This window comes from Acomys russatus, chromosome 4 (assembly GCF_903995435.1).
Source record: "Acomys russatus chromosome 4, mAcoRus1.1, whole genome shotgun sequence".
Taxonomy (NCBI): domain Eukaryota; kingdom Metazoa; phylum Chordata; class Mammalia; order Rodentia; family Muridae; genus Acomys; species Acomys russatus.
The window spans coordinates 38,907,615-38,931,754 of record NC_067140.1 but is presented as its reverse complement, the minus strand read 5'-3'; the positions used below and the strand labels follow the sequence as shown (position 1 = coordinate 38,931,754).

Here is a 24,140-nt window from a genome sequence, read left to right as displayed (position 1 = left end):
TTATTCCTTCTCATTTGGACAAAGGAATGTTTACCAAATGAAGAAAATGGTAACAGATTTAGGGACCCTATGTCACCTCCCCCACTCCTTTAAAAGCATTCTGTTTCTTATCTTGACTCCTTAAAAATACAGAGTATTTCTTGTCACCAAAATAGGAGGCTGATTAAGTTCAACAGAGATCATGTTGGAGAGTGGTACTAAAGAAGAGGTCCTTGTCCTCAAGGATCTAAAAACCTAATGGGTATATTTAGTTGTGGTGTGTGAGTGTGTGTGTGTGTGTGTGTGTGTGTGTGTGTGTGTGTGTGTGTGTGTGTGTGTTGCACGCACAATACCTGAGTATTCATAAATTAGTGTGTTCGTGTGCCTCTGTGCATTTGGATCCCACAAGCACGATGTCAGACGTCCTGACTCTCTCTCTTCCACTTCAACCCTTTGTGGCTGAATCTCTCACTAAACCTGGAGCTAGGCTGGCAAGCTGCAAACCTCAGGGAGAGCCTCTTATCTCAACCCATCACAGCACTGGGACTGTAAGTACTTACTGCCACACTTCAGCCACATGAGTGCTGGGGATTTGAACTTGGGTCCTTATGCTTGCCTGGCAAGCACTTACCTACTGAGATATGCCCCTAACCCTGGAAGTATTTATTAGTTCGTGTTAAAACCTGAACTAATTTTTGTTTTATTTTTCAATTCTTTTTCCATCATAGTTTGCCACTGCTTCCGTTAGAGAACAGGTAATTAGAGAGATGGGGCAAGATGATAACAGCTACTCAACTACGTTACATGTCCATTAACATTTTAAAATATGGGGTTGGAGAGATGGTACAGTAGTTAATACTTCAGTTCCCAGGATCCACATTGGTTGACTGGCAACTGCCTGTGACTCCAGCTTCAGGGGATCCGATGCCTCTGGCCTTTGTGAGAACTGCACTCTCGTGTTCATTCCAACTCAGATGGACAAAGACACCTAATTACAAATAGTAAATATTTTAAATTAAAATATATTAAAATCAATTGAAAACATAATAAAATAATACAGTTAATGAAAAAAGAAGAAAACTGGTGAAAGCTGGAAAGGGCTGGAACACACACCTCTTAGTTCAGTACTGGGAGGCAGAGGAAGAAAGGTTCCAAGTTTGAGACCAGCTTGGGCCACATAGTGAGACACTGTCTGTAACTTACTGACTAACAAACTAAATAAATATACAAAGTAGCTGAGCAGGACCTGAGCCACTATGATACCCACATTCTTCCTACCCAACCACACACACACACACACACACACACACACACACACACACACACACACACACACACACACTACACGCACACGCTCACACACACACACACTACACGCACACGCTCACACACACACACACATACACACACACATTGTCATCATCACTGTTGTGCTACTTTTTGTGTCAACTTGATACAGGCTTGAGTCATCTGAGAGCTGGGGAGCTTCCAGATGATTGGGCTGTAGGCGAGCTATACTATAGGGCATTTTCTTAATTGGTGATTGGTATGGGAGGGCCCAGCCCAATGTGGGTGGTGCTATTCCTGGCTTGTGTGCTGTAAGAAAGCAGAGCGAGCAAACCATGAGGAGCAAACACCCAATGGCGCCCATTAGTGCACTCAGCATCAGTTCCTGCCTCAGGTTCCTGGCTTGTTTGGGTTCCTGCCTTGACTTCCCTCTGTGGCCTGTGACTCAGAATATGTTAGCCAAATAAACCTTGTCCCTTCCAAGTTGCTTTGGTCATGGTGTTTCGTTACGGCAGTAGAAACCCTAATAAGACAGCTAGCTGTATTGGGAGCTTTAGGTTTTATAAAGGGCAGTGTGAGGAGAGCATTGGTTGGTTTTGTTTGTTCATATACCACCTTTGCCCTCTTCTGTAAGGGTGCATATGTCTGTGGTAACCTTCAGTGACCACAGAGTGTCTGTGACGCACACAGGGGTGGTTCTGTGTGTTAGAGTGGCTTCTTGGTGAGATGCTCTTGTGTAAAGTGGAAAGAGCTTAGCTGCTGGGCCCAGGAAGTTTTATCTCCCATGGGAGATAAATGGCCTGCAGCCATTGGTAAGCAATGAAGAATTCTAATTCTCTGATAGATAAGGGACACTCATTCATTGCTGGTTTTATCTGGAGAGAACTTAGCCTGACTTTCTCTACAGCTCTCCCATGCTCACCCTGTCGATAGACACATATGCCCTGCTGTTGTGTTAAGTTTGAGAAACCCTAGTCTATTGTTTTTCAGATGTTTGTTTTTTAGGTATGTGCATGTGTGTGTATCTGTGTGCACAATGAGGGCAGGTGCCCATAGTGGCCAGAGGAACAGGGATCCTACTAGGGCTAAATATACAGGCAACTGTGAGCCATCAGATGTAAGTGCTGGCCACTGAGCCACTGTCCCAGCTCCCTGAATTTTGTTTGTCTGTTTGTTTGTTTTGCGATGGAGGTCTGCAGCCCTGGCTTTCCTGAAACTCATTATGTACACTAGGCTAGCCTTGACCTTATATAGATCCACCTGCCTCTGCCTTGAGGCAGGTGGGATTAAAGGCATGCATCATGACATCTGGCTCCAAATTTATTCTTAAAAAGAAAAAAACCTATCTCTGTTTAATTTCCTGTTTTTCTAGGTTCTCCATATGGGTTTAAGTCATCAAGGGCTTTAAGGACATTGGGCTCAACAGTGAATTGGACTGGGTCCTTTCTGTGTCTTATTTTGAGAGGTGGGGTGGCAACTGCATTTGGTTTTTGGTTTATTGCCCTTGGGCTGTATGATGTCTCACAGCCTTCCTCTGAAGTCTTGCCCTTCCAGGAGGACAAAGGGCTTCTTACACTTAGAGGCCTGACTAGGACAAGGGGCCTGGAAAGTCTGTGCTGGGAGTTGGAATTGGAGGAGGTCGGGCACTCCCCATCAGAATCACCCAGCTTTTGTGCTCTTTGTTGTCTTTTGGCAGAACCAGCTTCTTGCAAAAGGACTGTCCTTTGTGGAGGAGAAGATCAAGCTGTGTGAAGGCAAGTATGAGGCCTTGGTCCATGGGGCTGTGACTCAACCTCTGATGTGTGCACAGCTGAGGTGCTTCTGTCTAAAAGCAGCAGACTCCCAGTGAGCAAGTCAGCACTGCTTCTTGCTGGATTCAGTGGTTTGAACCAGCAGCCTCTGTCAGTGCAATGCAGACTGTCTTTGCGCAAATGAGTAGTGATCGGGGTGATTTGTTGGAGACCCAGGTAAGGAGTTTCCATAGATATGCCCTTTGAGGGGATACAGGCATTGGCTTTACCATAGATGCTGCCGGTCGATTTGGTCTGCTCTAGGCTGTTCTCCATCCACAACAGCACTATTTCGTGGAATCCTACTAGACAGAAGTGCTCCTCATTTGGGGGACGTTAGGACAAGCAGGCTCCCACTCAGTGGGATGTGATCTGACAGAAAAATGTCCTGGTCTGTCTGTGGTTTTAGAATCCAGCTGACAGAATGGAAACAAACTGACTGGAGAAGGGAGGTCCTCTCAAAGGAAAGAACTGACCATCTCTTCGATTCCACCACTGGCTTCTAGCAACGTGGCTTAGCATATTCCCTAGTTCTCTAGTGAATCTTAACAGATCCCCCCACCTCACCTCTTTCTCTCCCTCCCTCCCTCGCTCCCTCTCTACTCTCATATGCCAGGCTGGCCTCAAATTTACTACATAATAGAAAATGACCTAGAGCTTCTGAATCATCCTCCTGCCTCAACCTGTCCCAAGTTCTGGGACTACAGACACACACTGCCATACTTAGTTTATGCTGTGCTAGAGAGTAAACCCAGGGCTTTGTGCATGCTAGGCAAGAGCCTAGCAATGGAGGTGCACCCCCAGCTCAGAGTCTCATTTGAAAGTGATGACATGGGGGTGAGGACTTGTATCGAGTATAAGGTATGTATAACAGCATAGTCCACACACAGTTGGTCTAGCTTTTCTTTGTGCTCTAGCCTAATATCCTCAATATAGGCCAGATGGACACATGGACACAGACTTCACACGGCTGTATCTAGACATATACTGGAGTAGATGGCTTCAAAAACACATGGTGTCTATTGATATGTGACAACCTGATTGCGCTGGATTGACATGTCCAGTGAAAGGCGTTTCCCTGTTTTCTGAGAAAGAGCTCATGTCCAGTAATGAGGCTCCTGCAGAGACAAAGTTGGAAGGAAAATGAGAAACAGATGCTCGAAAGTTCTGGTGCTTCGCTTAAAGTAAATGTCCCCCCAAACCTTTGGGAAAAAAACAAGGGTAGGAATGCACACACTTAACACACACACACACACACACACACACACACACACACTTGTTCCCCTCTGGGCTACATCTAGGCTGTGATTTTTGTTTCTCTATGTCTGTGCATACTCACTAAATCAGGGCTCTAACGTCTTTGAGGTTGGAGCTGAAGAGACGGTTCATCAATTAAGAGGGCCTGCCTCTCTTGCAGAAGACCTGCGTCCCACATTAGAAGGCTGCTCAGTACCACCTGTAACTCCAGATCTGGGGGATCGGACTCCCTCTTCTGGCTTCCTTGGGCACCTGCATGCATGGATGCATATGGTTCTCCCACACACACAACACACACACACACACACACACACACACAGAGTGAAAATAAATTTTAAAAAGTCATTTGAAATTGTGATGAAACCTGTGATATTAAATGTCTGCCTGTCACTCCTACACAGTCCACAGCACTGACTTTCTCATCTCTTCACCTTGAAACTGGTAACTCCATACCAGTGAATCCCCGTGTTTTCCCAACCACCATCCACACCTTTCTTCCTGGGTTTTGACTAAGAGGGATCATACAGTAATGGCAGTTTTTGTAAGTGCCTTATTTCACTGAAATGATGCCTTCCTAGTCCATATATGTTGTCACATGTCAGGAGGCACCATGTGTTTTTGAAGCCATATACTCTAATATATAGCTAAATAACATTTTTCTTCACCCATCCATTCACGCATCAGGGGTAACTTGTTTTGCTGTTTTGTATCTTGGAGTCAGGATTGTACACAGGTGTTGGGGGGATAGCCCTCCAGTCAAGGAGGGACAGGAGCACTTGTCCCTGGCCATACATTTTGGATGTCAGACTTCTGGGGAGTTACTACAGCTCCTAGAAATGCATAAATCCAGCTCTATGAAACAGGTGCTGAGTAGGATTCAGATGTCCTTGAATCAGGAAGATGGGAGTGTGGGTACAAGTGACCATCAGCAGAGATGGAATCAAGATTGGAAACTCATAGATGGAGATACGATGGGATGACTGAAGCTCATCCAAGATTTCGTGTGCCTATAAACCCAAAGCATGGCTAAGGACCCAGGGGTGCATTGCAGGTGTTTCCCTGGGGCTTCCTAGTCTTAGGTTTGGGGCGTCGGAGCCCTGTCTGCACACTGCACAAGCATAGGAGGGCATTTAGGAGTTGTCTTCCTCTTCAATCAGAATAACTCTGCTCTTTGATTCCAAGTGCATTAGACCTTCAAGAAAGTTTTGTTTGGTTGAAAGGGCGTGCATGACACAAAAACTAAAGTTTGGCAATAACCAGAATGTCCTCCTGCACTGTGCCTCGTTGCACTTGGTTTAATTACTGTGTGCAGCTGTACTTGATGGCAGCTGGTGGGCAGGAGACGCCATATTGTTTTCAGTCTTTTCTACAGTTGCATTGACCTTCCTTCTCAGGATTTTTTTTAAAATAGCAACCCATATGTTGCTGACAATCTAACTCCTGTGGTGTATCAGAGGGAAGATTTGATGACAGACATCTAGAACCTTCCATTCAGACCTCCTTCACCTTTGCAGGGAGCTGGCTGATTTGTAAGCTTTTTCTGGAAATGAAGCTCCCTGTTTCCTCTACCTCTTTTTTCCTTTGTGTCTTCCTTTTGGTCTGTGCCTGCTGTTCTCACTTTCTGGCACCTTCTTTTCCTCCCTGATCTTTGTAGCCATCAGTCAGATCCAACCTCCCAGAAGGTACCTCCAAGCTCCAGGGTGGAAGGACTTCCTTTATGTGCTCATGAAGCCTCCATCTTAGCATGGAAGCAGGCACAGTACTGTTCCACAGCATTATCCCTCCTTCCCTTCACTATAGGAAGCTTCAGATAAGGGCTATCAACAGAGCAGACTTTACCCTCTTTGGCTCCAGTTTGGATTTAGGAAGCCAAATGACCCTTTGCTTTTCTGCCTCATCCCTACAGTGAATGAGCCACTGCTTACATCTGAAATATGCTTCTGGGTGGCTGATTGCCAGTAATTGGATGCCAGGTCCTTTGTTTGGTTCTGGGGGTGCTAAACTGAAATGAGAACAGATATGAATCAAATCATTATATATTAATATGTCAGTCATGTGTGAGTGTGTTAGTGGTTGGGTGGTGAGTGTAACCAAGACTAGTATTGTTAATGCACACAGGAGGGGTTTAGCTGGAGTTTTGGCTACTTTGTTGGGCTCTTTTTATGTACCACCCTTTACCACTCTTCTCAACCCTCAACACTAGGTAGGAGAGAAAGAAGGTTAGTGGGGAAAAGGGACATTGATATGGTTAGACTACTTCCTGCTGATTAGGGGCATCAAGTTCCTTGGGGCAGGGTTGGTCTTCACTGTCAGGATATCCAGTTTCTTCTACTTGTCTCTTTGTGTGCAATCACTTGGCAAACTGCACCCAACAGCAGCCAGCAGTAGGAGCAGCAGCTGGAGGAGCAGGAGCCCTTCTCCGGGTTCTAATATGTATATACCCTCTCGAGTCCTCAGAATTCCAAACGTCATGTATTTGTAGAAACTATGTGCAGCTGGCAGATTCACACCCCTGACAGAGCACAAATCAAATCATGGTCTGCTGCTGTGGACAGTCTGAAGCAGCCTCATATCCCACACCTGGAATTAAAACAAAAATAGACATCCATAACATTTCTGTGGGTTTTTGTTTTCCATTTTTTTGTTTTTCGAGATAGTGTCTCTCTCTGTGTTAGCCTTGGCTGTCGTGAGCTCACTTTGTAGACCAGGCTGGCCTCAAACTCTCAGTGATCCACCTGCCTTTGCCTCTCGAGTGCTGGGATTAAAGGTGTGCGCCACCACGCCTGGCTCCATTTCTGTGTTTTAAAAGAAACCAAAATTCTCACTACAGAGGGGTGTTGATTAACTGGAGGAAAGTTCCTGTAAGAATAAAGTCTGAACTGAAATGAGGATTAACAGACTAGTTAGACAAAGAGGGAAAGAAAGAGAAGGCTAAAAACATTTAAAAAAATAAAATAAAAAAGGAAAAAAGAAAAAGAGAAGGCTGCACAGAGGAATGATCATATGCAAAGGCTCTGTGGTGTGGGGGAGCTTGGCGAGCACAAGGGACTAAGATCAAACCTGCGTAACCACAGGCCAAAGACTGAAGGAAGTATAGCTGATGAAGTAGACACAGGAGGGGACACGTCCTCAGGGCTGTGTGGTCCACACTGTAGACGTGTCCTTTCTCCTAGGAGAAAACAGAAAATGTTCCTACCAACTAGAAAGCTTTGCTCTGTAATGTCACCTCTTTGGGTCAGATTGTGCCTCCTGCCCCCAGACAGACTTGGCATCTGCAACAACCTACATATTTGGCACATGCTATCTTTTTTTCATGGAGGCTTTTACATGGTGGTTTGTTGATTGCTGTGTCTGGCTTGGTGCCGTGCACATAAAGTGTAAGAGGGACAAGCCCATCCCAGACTTAAGTTCTAGTGGAGGACAATTCCAGCAATGTTTGATTATTGCTTTGCCAGGGAAAGCAGGGGATGACACAGGTTTGCACCCACCCTGACCTTCTAGAAGCTGTTAGCTACTAGCTGTGCCCTTGTTCTGTGCTTTTCCCCCAGCTACTGCTTTTATTGGCCATTAAATTAATAGTCAGAAGATGCTAAATGAATCTCTTAAGATTCGTTCCATGGAACTAATGGTGTTTTGCCAGACACGTCTCTTGGTGTCTTGTCTTGGCTGACCCAGTTTCTCTGCTCATGATGAGCATACAGTAGCCCATCAGCTCTGACATCTAGGTCATTAAGCAGCTGCCACCTCACCAGGCTCTCTCCTCTCCCATCCTTTCAGTGACATGAGGTGACCTGTGTACTTAACCCTGTGGGTGGCCTTTGGTTTCCTGGTGCCAGTATGAGCAGGCACAGTGAGGAGGTGTCTCCAAGCTACATAGCAACAGTGGGTGAAGATGATACTGTAGATCTCGTTTCTACTTCTCACCTGACAGCTCAAGCCCAGAATCAGGCCAGAGTATATAACTGCAGGCAGCTGTATATAACAGCTGTGCAGAGAAGTGTGTAACTACAAGCGGAGTATATGGTTAACTGTGCAAACAGCACTGTGTGCAGCTGTGCAAGCAGAGCGGTGTGTAACAACTGTGCCAATGGAGCAGTGCATAACTGCAAACAGAACAGCATATAACTGTGCAAGCAAGCCGGTAAAGAACATGGCTGGGGCCAGGGACTCCAAGTTTGCCTGTTAGCTGTGCGTCATTGGTCTAGTTACTTGGTGTCTCTGAGGGGCTAAAGGGCCTATGCACATCATACTGATCACTAGTTTAGCAGTGTCGGAAAAAGCTATAAATACTCCTGGATAACGCTTATCATGTGGCCTTAAATCTTCTCCCTTCTCTGAGTTTGGGGCAGAAAAGCACATTTGCGCGTTTCCGATTGTGTCTTCCCAGTTGAAATTTGTTATAATGGGGTACCCAAGATCACTTTATCAATAAGAAATGGGCTTGGGCTCACTGATTTGGAGGCTTGAACCCTTCGGTGCGTTCTCTGGTAGGAGCCTCATGGTGGGTGACATTGTGGTGGTAGGCAAGTGTGGAAGAGATCACATGAGGAACCAAGAAGCCAGCGAGGAAGCCAGAGATGAGCTCATGTTTTAAAACCTTGCTTTGCAGCCTGACCCGTTCCAAGAGGCCACACCTCTTAAAGATTTTATTCTGCCAGTTTTTTTTTGCTCTCTTGTTTTTGTGAGATAGGGTCTTGCTACAGAGCACAGGCTAGCCTCAAACTCACCCTGCATAGCCCAGGCTGGCCCTGAACTTAGGACCATTTGGCTTCTACCTCCCAAGTACTGGGATTACAAGTGCGCAGCCCCACTCTCTGCCCCCTCCACACTGGGGCCTGAGCCTACACCATGTGACAACTCGAGGACAGGTCATATCCAACTTTAGTACCATCTGATGCTACACTGGTTGGTGTCATACTTTGTGGCTTAGACATGCCTTCACCCCCTGCGAATGCTGTTCCTGAACTTACTTTCAGGGTCTCAGTAGTTATGTTGAATTTCAGTTGCTGTGTGTATCCTAAGAGGCATCTTCAGAAGGCTTTAGCCAGGGACAAAGACCCTGTAGCACTTGGCCATGATCCCTGGGCATTAGTAGCTTATGGCTACAAGGTCCCTAGTGAGTGTGACTTTATATTTGAGGAGGAGCTGTCCTATAAGTAATGACATGTTTTCTTCCTTCTCTCCCGTGTGCAGATGACAGTCGCATTGAGGTTCTGGCAGAAGTGTGGGACCACTTCTTCACCGAGACTCTCCCCACGCTGCAGGCGATATTTTATCCAGTTCAGGTCAGTGTCACTGGGATGTAAAAGCCTGTCTCCTCCACTGACCTGGGTGATCAGGCCTCTCGCTAAGAGGGGGTCAGTCTGGAAGTGGGGCACCTCACTCAGAAAGGGCTCCAGAGGTCTTCTGAGGACTCTCTGGGTCTATATATAGCCCCTAACTTCAAGTGAAGAAGAGAGTTACACACACACACAGGAGCAGGGAGAGAGAGAGGTGGGTTTTCTTTTTCCCTCTCTTTCTTTCTTACTCGACCTGTCCTTTCCACTGGCATTCTCTTTAAAATGCAATTTTAAAATGCTTTCTTAGTGCACAATGATCAGAAGGTCTTGATTCATTAGGACGGCATAACGTGTGTGTCTAGTGCGCTTTCACCATATTCACCCCTTTACTCTCTGCTGCTCCCTCCTTCTTCTCCCTCCTGCTGGACCCCTTGAAGTACATTTTAAGCAAGTTGCTGTTGTCCGGAAGTCGTGGGGAAAGACAATGTTCCTTGCTCTCTGTGATGGACTCTCACCCAGAGAGCAGCATGATGTAACAGTGCCGGCTGGGGGGGTGGAATGAGCAGGCTGGAGCTCTAGAGCATGGGCTGTCAGTGGTGTTTAACTTGGTGCACATAAGCCCCTGCAAAACATAGGCTTGGGATTTAGGGCTGCAGAGATAGCACAGCGGTTAAGAGTTTGTACTGTTCTTGGAGAGGCCCTAGGTTGCGATTCCCAACACCTGTGCTGGGTGGCTCACAACTGCGGGTAACTCCAGTTGCAGGGGACTCAGAGTCCAGGGGATTCCAGGCACCATGGGCCTCTGCACTCATCATGTGTTACAAACCCACACAGAGATGCTAACGTATGCATACACTTTAAAGTGGTAACAATAATAACTGTCTTTCTAGAACGTGGGGTTTAGGGGAGCCTCTTCAACACTAAAGAGTTTGCTGTAGCAAGCATGAGGTGCTGAGTTTAGATCCTCATCACCCATTCAGAGGTTGGGGCGGCAGCACATCTGTAACACCAGTGCTTGGGGGAAGGCAGGCAGATCTCTGAACCTTGCAGGCCAGGCAGTCTAGCGTAATTGGTGAGCTATTCCTCTCCCAAATTGCTCTCACATACCTGCAGCTTGCTCACATTCCTCTCCTCCCCCCGGGGTGAAGACTTTTGCCTCCTCTGGCTTTCTTGAAGTGTAAGTGTAATAAGCAGACTGGAAACAGAGCCACCAGCAGTGGTTGGAATTTCCTCATTCCACAGCGAAGGCCCCAGGAGATTGTTTGCACTTATGGTGCTTTAAAGGAATATGGGATTGCTTGCACTCCATAGCCAACATTTAAAGTTTTGCTTAGTGATGTCACTTCCCTTTGCAGACTTGCCTCTCACATCTCCTGTAACACAGTGCATATAGAAGCCCAGCTCTAGGCCATTCCTCTCACAATCCTCAAGCTGAACCAGACCCTGCAGCATCTGCACCCACAGATACCCTCTCTCTTGCAGTTGTTACCCCTTAGCAAGCAGCAGGTCCTCAGAAAGACGACAGACCCCAGGGTAGGATTCACTGATGTTGTGAATAAGCACACTAAGGGTTGCCTTCATTTCGAATTTTATATAAATTACAATGCATCCTGACACATGTGCATATGAAACCAGAACTCAGCCAGCATATTGTGTTTGATCTGTTTAACCTGGAGAAGGTGATGTGCAGATCATGCTCATTTGTACAGTAACTGCCAGGGCATGGTGATGGCTGTAGAATGCGGAGCATGGATCAGGATGGGCACTGAGGGGCTTAGAGCCAGGTGGGAACAAGGTCATATAGACCTAAGGATGGTTCTGTTTTGATTCTCTTTAAAAGTGGTAAGATCTGGCAATACCCGGTATTGCTCACTTCACTTTTCTCACCCCTAGCGACTAAGTGGCCACCCTGCCTACCAGGTAGTGACTGCAGATACTTATGTAAAGAGGCCCTGCTGGGAACATTCTAGAAAGGCACTGGGGTGGGAAGGGATGGAGTGGCAAAGCAGGTGGATTTGGAGGTTCAGCCAGAGAGGTTGTCTTAATTGTTTGGATGTGATTTTTTCTTTTTCTGAGCAGATGGGTTTAGAGTGGGTTGCTCTTGAATCTCCACCATGTTCGCTCATTTAAACAGTCATCCCTCCATTGTATGAAAAAGATGTGCTCTCCGATACTCACCGGGAGTGTGGGTCAGCACATTCTTTTGAGAGGCCAACATGGCAGTATCCATAATATGTGTGTGTGTGTGAGCACACATGCATGTGTGTCTTTGTGTATGTTTATATGTATGAGAATATATGTAGAGGCCAGAGGTCAGTATCAGGTGCCCATCTTGACTGCATATTTTTGAGACAGGGTTTTACTAAACCTGTTAGCTCACTGAATTGACTAAACTAACTGACCAGGAAGCCCTAGGAATCTGCTTGGCTCTACCTATCAAGCACTGAGATTACAGACTGCATCTGCTTTTTAAAATGTGGGTTCTTGGGCTGGAGAGATGGCTCAATGGTTAAGAGCAGTGGCTGCTCTTCCAGAGGTCCTGAGTTCAATTCCTACACCCACATGGTGGTTCACAACCATCTGTATTATCATCTGGTGCCCTCTTCTGATGTACATGAAGACAGCATCCTCATATACATAATAGATAGATAGATAGATAGATAGATAGATAGATAGATAGATAGATAGATATCTTTTTTTAAAATGTGGGTTCTTAGGCTCAAACTCAGGTCTTCATGCTTGGTTAGCCCTCACTTTAACGAGCCATCTCCCCATCCCCCTTTATTTTATTTTATTTTTTGGTTTTTCGAGACAGGGTTTCTCTGTGTAGTCTTGGCTGTCCTGGACTTGCTTTGTAGACCAGGCTGGCCTTGAACTCACAGCGATCTGCTTGCCTCTGCCTCCCAAGTGCTGGGATTAAAGATGTGCGCCACCACCGCCCAGCTTCGCCATCCCCCTTCAAAGAAAGGTATTGATAGTTTAAGTTTTTTCCCCTCCAAAAGAGTGGTAACGATCTGGATACACTAACAAAACTGTCCATAGAATCATGAATGAACATGTTTATAAAAGCATTGTTGTAGTATAAAAGGCAATTTTTAATTAAAGAAAAGTCATTTGGAGTATATTCACAGATTGGAATACTAAGTGTCCTTAAAGTAGTGTGGGGCAGGGGAGAAGCAAGGTGTGCTGATATGCATAGATGTCTAAATTACACGAAGCTAAATAAAGGCATGAAGAGTGCGGTCTCCATGTGGGGTTGAAGGCTCTGTGTGTAATTTTATAGAGGTAGGAGCTTGATAGAAAATCCAGAGGATAACTACAAGCCTTGGAAGAGTGGTTTCTAGTGTGGATATCAAGAAAGCTACAGAAGGTAGTTTCTAATTGCCCTAACCCTCTCCTAACTGTTGAATTATACCTAGAAACATCTATTACCTAGTGATTTAAAAGTGAAATCCTTGTTGTGTGGTGGAGAATTCTCTGGGTATATTCTAAGGAGTAGAATAGCTGGGTCTTGAGGAAAGCTTATTCCCAGTTTTCTGAGAAAGCACCAGATAAATTTCCAAAGTGGTTGTACAAGTTTGCATTCCCATCAGCAATGAAGGAGTGTTCCTCTCTCTCCATATCCTTGCCAGCACGTGGTGTCACTTGAATTTTTGATCTTAGCCATTCTGACTCCTTGGAATATATCCCAGAAAATGCTCCATCACACAACAAGGACATGTGATCAACCATGTTCATAGCAGCCTTATTCATAATAGCCAGAACCCGGAAACAGCCTAAATGTCCCTCAGTTGAAGAATGAATAAAGAAACTGTGGTACATTTACACTATGGAATACTACACAGCTAGTAAAAATAAGAAAATCCTGAAATTTGTGGACAAATGGATGGAACTAGAAATGATCATACTGAGTGAGTTCACCCAGAGGCAGAAAGACTCACATGGTATATACTCACTTATAATTAGGCACTAGCCCAAAAGGCATGTCCCATGAAAGCCTTCACTTACCAGGAGATTGGGATAGATGTGAGGACATCCTACTGGGACTCTAGGTAAGAGAAATATAGGAGATGAGGAAACAGAAGGACCCAGAGGCTCCTAGAAACCTACAAGAAGAACATCTTGATTGGTATTACCAAGTAGCCTGGCCTAAACAGAGTAGTGAGGGCTAGTACTGGGTGTTGCATCCCTAGCCATCCAGCTATCAAACATGAGCAATACCAGCCTTCCAACATTTTAGGTAGTGAAAGAATGAGACTGTATGTGTGGGGCACAGTGAAGACACCACTGGGACGGCCGCTCCATGATTATGGGGAAGGTTTTTATTGTGGACAAGAGACAGAGAGAGAGAGAGAGAGAGAGAGAGAGAGAGAGAGAGAGAGAGAGAGAGAGAGAGAGAGAGAGAGAGAGAGCGAACATCCATAGAGGCCTCTGGAAGAGTGCAGAGCCAAGAGAAAAAGACGCAGATTGGACATGGCCAGGGTTAGGGAAGTGGGGAGAACATCGAGAAAGAGAATAGTACAGAGGGAGATTGCCATTGTAAAGGGATCGGGAACAGCCTGGGGGCTAGCAGAAGGGCCAGGAGGGTAGTGTGAGGGGCCTTGAGATCTACCACAACTACTTGTGAGTAGGGATCCGGAGTATGGAGACCAGCATGGGCTTGGATAGGCAACCACATGTACATGTTAGTGGAAAGCTGTATGTCCCTTCTGCCAAAAGCAAGGGAAATGACTTCTTTTTATGGGTGGAAACTTGTTTTATAAGTTTCTAAGGAATTCTGGCTTTTTATCTACCAGACAGAAATCCTTCTTTAGTCCAGCTTGAGCTAAGGCATGACTTATTTCTACACATATGTACTGCCCGAGATCTAAAAAGACCAAGCAAAAGTACCTTTCCTTTGTAATTTGTAATCATTTTAATGCTTATGGAAAGAAAAATGTAAAATGTAAAAAAAAAAACCAACCCACTATGAGGTATAAATTGCAAGGCTTCAGATGTGTCCTCTGAGGGCAGCATGGAGGATTACAGGGTAGGAAGATCATTAATATGATGGACAGACAGAACGGCTTGGCCGGGCCTCTGAGCAGAGTCCAGGCTCCTCCCCCACAGACAGACAGCATGGTGGGAGCTCTGAAGAGCTCTCAACTGATTGGAGGGTGCCCACCCATGTTGGAGAGCAACTGCTTTGCCCTGTCTGCTGGCTCTTGAAACACCATCATAGGCACAGGGAGGAGGCATATTTAGTCAGGGTAGTGAGTGGCTGGTCAAGTTTATCCCCCTTCCCTCCACACCACATACGTGCAAATAAATCTTCAAACATGTAAAACCGCCCCTCCAAATCCCAGAGTTCCAGCAGATGGGAAGGACACACAGAACCCACAGCAGAATTTCTCAAGACTACACGCACTATTTACATCTTTTTTTTATTTACAGCTTCGGGTCCTGCCTAGCATCCATAGCCTAGCAAATTCAAACCCTTATGACTCTTGGCATCCTTATCTCCTGCCTACTACCTCAACAGCCAAAATAGTCACTCTCCCTCTCCTTGCTCCTGTTCTACACACTCCTTACTATTTTTCATCTTCAGTTACTTGTGATGAAGTAAGAACCTAACCTCTTATGTAACCACATAAGGTCTGATGTTGCCTGACGTGATGAGCGCTTCACGGGGGGGGGGGGGGGGGGGGGGGGGAAGGACAGCAGTAACTTTTTCTGTCTCTTTCTGTCATCTTCCTCTCGCTACTTCCTCAGCCACTGCAATCTCCTGACAGCATGGCCCCTATTGTATGTGTCTTGTATTGCCTTTGGGATCTTTAAGCATGTTGAGTCACACCTTGTCTTAGTGCCAGAGGACACAAGAGCTGGGTTTTCTTCTGAGACAGCCCACAGGCCTTGCACACGCCTGTCCCGGTCTATCCTGAGGACACTGTGAACACTTGCCTTGAACTACCTGAGGCTGGTGGGGACCCAGCAAGCACTCACCTCTTCTCTTTCCACCTGTCTTTCTCCTCAGGGACAGGAGCTGACCATCCGACAGATCTCCCTGCTGGGCTTCCGGGACCTGGTCCTGCTGAAGGTGAAGCTGGGTGACTTGCTACTGTTGGCGCAGTCCAAGTTGCCCTCATCTGTTATACAAATGCTGCTCATTCTGCAGGTAAGCACTGGGGGAGGCTTGCCCCTCATGCCAGCGAGCAGTGAACGAATCCTGCCATGATGGAGGTGGGGAGGAACTCGAACAACCGAGCAATGTAGCTAAGCTGTGCATTCTTCTGCTTGTTTGTCTGTGTTTCTTGGCTCACTGGCTCATGTGTAGTTGCTGTGCAACTGTCAAGTCCCTATTGCTGTACTCAGGCCTGGAACTGGAGTAAAGGGAGAAAACAAAACAAAATAAAACACCTGGGACCTGATTTACTGGGTGCCGTGGCTTTCTCAGTCCCTGTGAGGGTGGGATTTGGGTGCTCACATTCCCTCTGCTCTGAACACTCTTGTCTGGTACAGCCAAGATAGATCCTAAACTTTCTTCTCAGGCTTGCACCCTCAGCACCGAGCCCAGAGACTTGAGCACAAAAGCAGGCATTCATTGTGATGCCAGCTAGTGAGGGGTAGACATCTTCAACTATGCCAGGGAGCCAAGGAGTGCAAATGATGACAGAAGATCTGCCATTGTTAAGCCAAGGCACACCCAGAACTCCTGGATGGGCTTCATGACAAAGCAAGGCCATGTCAGGTCTCAGAGCCCCCAGCTCTGGTCACTTGTTGGTCTCTGCACTGTTCTTCCTTATTTCTCTCCGTGGCCTCAGCTGGCTGCTCTTGGAGTTGGTGTTTCTCTATTTGTGGAATTATTTGGACCAGATTAGATATGACATACCATGGTGTTTGTTTCCAGCGAGACACTACCCAGATGGCTCCGTGCTGTCTTCTCATCCCAATCCTAAATCAGCAACAGGAAGATGAGCTAACACTCCTCCGGCTCTGGCTGTTTGCCAGGTGCAGGCACAAGGACTGTAAATGTGCTGTGTTCCTAAACAATCCAAATAACCATGTTGTGAGGTCAGCGTTGTTGTTACTCCCGTGCTCCAGATGAGGAAACAAAAGCAGGACGCTTATGCACTTGAGTGAAATTTCTCAGCTGGTAAGAGGTTGAATGAGTCTAGGATGCCCAACTGTGAGCATCCTTCTCCTTCCTGTGTATAAGGGATCTGGTTGGCACATGTTGGAGATCCCCTTCGCCCACTCAGCCATGACCTTGAGTGGGTCCAGGTGGGAACAACATGCCCTGGGGAGCCCTTTCCTGTGGGTGGATGTGCAGTTCTCAGGTTCCAACCTCCATCGGGTTCTTGATACCTGGTAGAGTTGAGGGTGGGTATCCATCTACATCCTTTTGGTAGAAGAGAAGGATGGGCATGTTAAAAGTATCTGCAGCTTAGCTCCCAAATAATGGAGTGTAGCGAGGGAGCCCCTGAGAATTCTGCGAGTGAGGTTAGGAAGCTGGGTTCCACTTTCTGTTTTCATTTACAACACTTCAGGGGAGGCATCCAGCATTAGTTACTTCCCCTTTAGCTGTGACAAAATACCTGATAAAAACAGATTAAAAGAGGAAGTTTTTTTTTTAAGCTTACAGTCCTCACCACAGAGAAGGCAGGGCAACAGGAAGATGAGGCAGCTGGCCACGCTATATCTTGTATCTGTATCAGCAAGTGCAGGGGGCTGCCTGTTGGTGCTGTACTGGCTACCCTAATCTAGATAAGCCCTCACAGAGGTGCTCCTCAAGAGGTGTTTCCATGGCAACAGTTAAGATTAACCACCACACATCCCTTTCATTTGTGGTTATGGCTGCCTTTGGAGGACTCTTCCCAACTGAAGCTGAAGCCAGAGGGCCTGTTTCTATAAGGAAAGCTTTTTGAGGTTCTGGGTCCTGTGAAGAACAACCCAACAACACATGTGATCACCCCTGATGATGCACCAGAAGAACTTCAATCTACTCTGGCCTGGCCTGTTTACCCAGCCCCACTGCACCTGCAGCTCTCTCCGGCTGGCCTTAGGAGATCTGTTCAAGTGGACCGACAGGCCCTCCACCTCTCCATCAGATATTAGAACCTGACTTACCTGGTGCTGTAGCCTTCCTGGTCCCCACAGGGCTGGGGTCTTGGTGCTTGCTTTCCCTCTCTAAACCCTTGTCTGGAACAGTCAAAGCAAACCTTCAGCTTCATTCTCATACATGCGCCCTCAGCATCCAGCGCAGTCTTGATCATAAAAGTAGGTGTTTGTTGAGTGTGGTTCAGAAACTGATGGAGCCACTTAGTGAGACTCCCCCCAGGCCCCTGGCCTGAGTCTCATGATGGCTTCTTCCTTGAGAGGCATGAAATACAGCCAGAGAAGCTCTGTGGCTTTGTTGCGGTTCTGAAAAATTGGTCAATGAAACAGTCCCTGCTTTGGGTCTCTTTGTTTTTCAGTGTGATGGAGAGTCAGAGAAGGTAGCTGACTAACAAACTGACCTACGTGAGCTGGACCAGTCAGTCATTCCTCATCTTTTGCTCTCTCTGTCCCCCCTCCTAGCCTTCCTTTTTGCCTCCCTGTTGGTATTAGAAACACCCATAGAACTTCTGAGGTGGTTACACTCCAGGGAAGGGCACTTGGAAACTTTTCCTTCAGATCATCCTACGGGAGGTCTCCTTAGTCCCTTTTTCCCTTGGGAGATGCAGAGCTAAAGTAGGGAGGGTGACAGCAAGTGGTATAGGTCTTGCCTCAGTCCAAATCTACTTTTTTAAAAACATATTTTATTAATTTTTCATATTACATCTAAATTGTTATCCCATCCCTTGCATCTTCCCATTCCTCCTTCCCTCCCTCCTATTTTCCCCTTACTACTCTCCCCTATGACTGAGAGGGACCTCCTCCCCCTGTATATGCTCATAGGGTATCAAATCTCTTCTTGGTAGTGTGTTATCTTTCCTCTGAGTGCCACCAGGCCTCCCCATCCAGGAGACGTGGTCAAATATGGGGCACCAGCGTTCGTGTGAAAGTCAGTCCCCACTCTTCACTCAACTGTGGAGAATTTCCTGTCCATTGGCTAGATCTGGGTAGGGGTTTCGAAGTTTACTGCATGTATTGTCCTTGGCTGGTGCCATAGTTTGAGCAAGACCTCTGTGCCCAGATCTGCCCATCATAATGTTCTACTTGTAGGTTTTTAGGACCCTCTGGGTCCTTCTATTTCCCCATTCTCCCTTGCTCCTCTCACCTAGAGTCCCAATAGGAAGTCTTCCACTCTGTCCCACTTTTATGGTAAGCGAAGACTTCATGGGACATGCCCCTTGGGCTAGTGTCCAGATATAAGTGAGTATATACCATTTGACTTTCTGCTTCTGGGTGAACTCACTCATTATGATCATTTCTAGTTCAAGCCATTTGTCCACAAATCTCGGGAATTCCTTGTTTTTAATAGCTGAGTAGTATTCCACAGTGTAAATGTACCACAGTTTTTTTTTTTATCCATTCTTCTACTGAGGGACACTTAGGCTGTTTCCATGTTCTGGCTATTATGAATAAGGCTGCTATGAACATGGTTGAGCAAATTTTCTTGTTGTGTGCTGGAACATCTTCTGGGTATATTCCAAGGAGTGGAATAGCTGCGTCTTGAGGAAGCCTTATTCCCAGTTTTCTGAGATAGCGCCAGAGTGATTTCCAAACTCAAGTCCAAGTGGAATAAAGATCTCAACATAAAACCAGAGACACTAAATCAGTTAGAAGAAAAAGTGGGGAAGAGCCTGGAACACATTGGCACAGGAGACAACTTCCTGAACAGAACACCAACAGCCCAGGCCTTAAGGTCAACAATTAATAAATGGGACCTCATGAGGCTGGCAAGCTTCTGTAAAGCAGGGGACCCTGTCAACAGAACAAAGTGACAGACTACAGACTGGGAAAAGATCTTCACCAACCCTACATTTGACAAAGGTCTAATATCCAAAACATATAAAGAACTCAAGAAATTAAACATCACCAAACCAAGTAACCCAATTGAGAAATGGGGCTCAAAACTAAACAGAGAAGTCTCAAGAGAGGAATATCAAATGGCCGAGAAACACTTAAAGAAATGTTCAACATCCTTAATGATTAGGGAAATGCAAATCAAAACAACTCTGAGATTCCATCTTACACCCATCAGAATTGCTAAGATCAAAAACTCAAGTGACACCACATGCTGGCGAGGATGTGGAGAGAGAGGAACACTCCTTCATTGCTGGTGAGAATGCAGACTAGTACAACCAAATCTACTTCTAAGGCCCAAGGGCCAGCAGCTTGGGGATCCTGAATAGACTGCTCAGGGAATCATCCTGGGGCCACTCCTGCTGCTGAGAAAGCACGGTGGATTGTCTGTTCTTTCCTAGGCCCTTACTACCCACAGGGACATGCAACCTCGGTCTGATGTTCCCTAAATGACTCTGGATGATTCCCTAAATGATTCAAAGGAAGCAGAGCCTTTCTCAGACGTCAGCTCTCTCTTTTCCAGCCGACTCCTCCCTTCTTGGAAGATACAAGGGCACCTCCTACTATGCTAGAGAGATCCTTTTCTCAAGGGCTCCCACCCAGAGGATGAGGGAGGCCTGCAGTGAGTCCAGGGTCCTGTCCAAGAGACAAGGTGTGTGACATTGTCCTTGGAGGGCCCTGTGCCTAGTTCCATAGTCTCTTGTTTCCTGCTCAACATTCTTAATACTTTTTGAATGCAGGCCTCGGCATCTTCATTTTACACTGGGCCATGAGAAGTTGTTATTTACCGGCTGGGTTATGCTGAATGGTATAGCAGTGAGACAGAAGGCTGAGGCAGTCCTCAAGGGCCATGTCCCTGCAAGAGCTACCCAGCTGCCAGCTGTATTGTCACCCATTTTCCTCCTTCCTTTTGCCTCTTCTGTTCCCCGTCTTGGCTCTTTTGGGGGAAAGGCTAGAGAAGGTGCTGATGAGAACTATCAAGGAAAGAAATAAAAGAAGAAAAATGTTTCCTGGGCTTTGACACCTAATAAAAGTAATTTTTATGGCTCTGCCCTTAGGTGTGGTTTGATTCCTGCCCCTTTTTCTTCCTATTGCCTTGAGTACCCCCATTTGGGCGGGCCTCCCTGTGTATTTGTAAGTCAAGCAGCCTGTTTTCTTTTCCTTTTCCTTTCCAGCACTAAGCATTCTAATGCTTGAGCTCAGGGAGAGTGGAGCAGGAACAGAGGGCATGGGGAATCACCGCGCCTGGTTCCAGTGCCACAGTCAAGTTCATCCTGGTGGATAGTCACTTTCTCTGCATCTGTCTCTCTTCCCTTCCCTTTTCAGTTCCAGACTGCAAACTCGCATACATTCTGCAGCCTCTGCTCAGGTCTCTCGTTTCCTTAAGCCACCCAACACCCAGGGATTGGGATCTCTTTGGTGTAGCTGAGAAGGACCAAAAAAAGAGCACATTTTGTTGGGAACCACATCTCAGCCACATGTCCCCAATCTGCAGGAGCTGGCCCCACCTACTGCACTCCACAGACAACTCTGGGGCCCTCCCTGGTGAGCGATAGCTTTTTAAGGAAAACCATTCAGGATCTATTTTGAGAATTTGAGGTGATCATCTTGCTGGCTTAGCACAGAAACCACCAGAGTCTTGCTTCTTCCCCTATCAGGCCCTTGTCCCTTTCCAGGTGGTCTTTGGGTCTTTGCCACCCCTCTAACAAGAGGGCACACTTTTGCACCCCTTCCAATGAGAAATAGTTCACAAGGAGCCTGCTGGTTTTCTAGAAAGCAGGTTTCTACCAGCTCCTTTCCACTTTTGGCTGTTTATTTTGGTTGGCTTTTACCCAGGCCTTGGTTTGAGGACTCCTGCTGTGTGGCCTGCTGAAACTAGGCCTAGAGCTGCCCTTCCTTTCTCTTGTTCTGGACTTTTCTGTGCTTTTGCTCTGTTTCCTAACTTGGTAACAATTAATAGTCACATGGGCCCAGAGCCAGATAGCTTGGGTTCCAGCCCTGTATGTGTGTGTTGTTCTTTGTTTTTGTCATTTGTTGGCACCTCCTGGTGTTTATTTCTGGTCATTGGAAGGGGGACCTGTCCTTGGTGGTTGGGGGAGCCTTTTTGTTATTTCCCATGCAGTGCTTTTGTGAAGTGCCTATGTGCTGTGGGTGGGCTCACCACTGTTTTGTGGGTGGGATAGTTTCTGAGCCTTGCTGCCCCCTCACCTTTAGAGAGAGATAGGACTGTGCTACACTGTCCTGGGAGAAGCACCCAGCTCCAACTCTCGCATTTCCCTCCCGTCTATTACCTCATCTCCTTGTCCTGTCCTTTCTCATTCTCATCCATTGACTTGGTGCTTCTGGCCTGTTGCTTTCATTCTAACCACAAGGAGGCTGACTTGGGCCACACTCTGCCTTGTACATAGAGGAGAGTCATTGGCAGGCATTGACAAACACCCACTGGTGTGACACTTTTCACCGACTTTTATTTCTCTTGGCTGTTTATTTGTAGAGTGTTCATGAACCCACAGGCCCAAGTGAGGGCTATTTGCAACTGGAGGAGCTCGTGAAGCAAGTGGTGTCTCCCTTCCTTGGCATCAGCGGGGACCGCAGCTGCTCAGGCCCCATGTACTCACTGGGTAAGAAGCACTTAGCTCTAATGTCCAGAGCCTTGGGGATATTGATATTTATTGCTTGGCACCAAGCAGCAATCGTCTCTCCAGCACCTTGTTCCAGTGAAGGCCAGTGCAAGTCTTGGTTTGCTAGTTACAGATGCTCCTAGACTGTGTGGCAGCGACCTGCCCCTCTATCAATCTTCCTCAGAGACTGATCCCAGCTCCTGTAGTGGAAACTGTCTCACGCCTTTGATCAATGGCTTTATTCTTTCTCTTATGCCTAGACATTAATTTTATTTTTTTGTATTTACTATCAGAAACTGTATTTTTCTTATTACATTTGTCTTAGTGGGACTTACTATTGCCATCATGAAACACGGTGACCAAAAGCAACTTGGGGAGGAAACAGTTTCACTCATAGTTCCATTAAGTCATCATCAAAAGCAGTGAGGGAAGGAACCTGGAGACAGGAGCCGATGCAGAGACCATAGAGAGGTGCTGCTTACTGGCCTGCTACCCATGGCTCTCTCAGCCTCCTTTCTTATAGAACCCAGGGCCATTATCCCAGAGTTGAAACCACCCATAATGAGCTGGGCCCTCCCCCATCATCGCTAATTAAGAAAATTCCATACAGACTTGCCCACAGCCAGATCTTATGGAGGTATTCCATCCTCTCACATTTGACTTCCACCCTTGCAACCTCCCCCAAAATAAAAATGCACAAAAAAATAAATAAATAAACAAAACAAAGCATAGCAAATATCATGGAAGCTGTAGTGTGTCACACTGTGTCCCACAGTATGTCTCTCTGTGCACACATCTCCATTTGCAAATGCTCATTGGGATGAGTCATTGGTCTGGTTTGAGGTCTCTGGTTTCTCTGATACTATCAATATTGGATTTTCATCGGGACTCCTAGTTATCCTGCTGATCCCCTGTGTCATGGAGATCCTGCAGCTTTGGATCAGTAGGACTGGCCCTTTCCCGTACCCCAACAGTTCACAGATGATGTAGATTTGGGAGTGGGCCAACTAAAAGCCCTGTATCTGGGCCTGGGTAGTTGCTGAGCTAGTCAGCCCACTAGCTCTCCCTGATCCACATCACCAGGGTACGCTTTCCAGCACTGCTTTGGCTGGGCCATCCAGTTCTACCATCATGCAGGGTCAACTGTCCTGCTCTCATGCCCCTAGGCTGGCCCACCTGTGTCTAAACCTCCAGAGCCAGCTCCCCTGTGCTGCCCAGTTGAGGTGTGGGGCCCACTCTCCCAAGTGCTTCGGCTGGCAAGGAGCTGGGCCAGCTCGCCCCCTTTCACACCTTCAGGGCTGGCTCATCTGTGCCTTCGCCATCAGTGCCAGCTCCACTCTGTTGCCCAGGCAAGGTGCAGGGCCCGCTCTCTTGATCTCACGACCTTGGGCCCAGCTCTCCCAACTACTGCAGGTGGTGAGGGATGAGAGCAGGAAGGGCATCACCCCATACCTACTCCACCTGTTGGCAGATGAGTGGTGGGGCTGGTTCTCCTGTGGAGATATTTTCTTAATCGAGGCTCCCTCCTCTCAGATGACTTTAGCTTGTGTCAAGTTGACATGAAAGTAGCCAGTATAACACCCTTCACTCACATGGGTGGAAACCCACCCATGGTATTTTTTCCCCTTGACAGCAGCTCACCATGTAAAGCCACCATGTCATTTTTACAGTCAGATCTTTCATCTAGTGTTCCCACACTATTTCTGTAGGTATTGCAAGGTCTTTCACTGCGAGGGATGGAGTTCCTGGATTTGGGAGTAAGTCCCACTGGGGCCTCCTCTTTTGGTGGTTGTAAAGCTACTGCAGTACCAGGCACTGTCTTACTCTCTGGGAACAATCTAGAAATGAATCAGACCTGTTTCTTCGCCCAGTGAGAGCACAGTCTGGATGGTTTCAGGAGAAACATCTGGTGACTTAGTATGATACACTGTAGAATGGTT

The 24,140-nt window shown here is 46.8% G+C and overlaps 1 protein-coding gene across 1 annotated transcript in view; it reads left to right on the top strand.

The window, feature by feature from the left end:
* Prr5l (proline rich 5 like) overlaps positions 1–24,140 on the top strand; it is a 57,415-nt gene that overhangs the window by 23,269 nt on the left and 10,006 nt on the right. The window contains exons 4-7 of the mRNA XM_051144218.1: positions 2,963–3,020; positions 9,507–9,598; positions 15,606–15,746; positions 22,074–22,200. Of these exons, the coding sequence (XP_051000175.1) occupies positions 2,963–3,020; positions 9,507–9,598; positions 15,606–15,746; positions 22,074–22,200 (418 nt within the window). The remainder of the gene's footprint in view (positions 1–2,962; positions 3,021–9,506; positions 9,599–15,605; positions 15,747–22,073; positions 22,201–24,140) is intronic.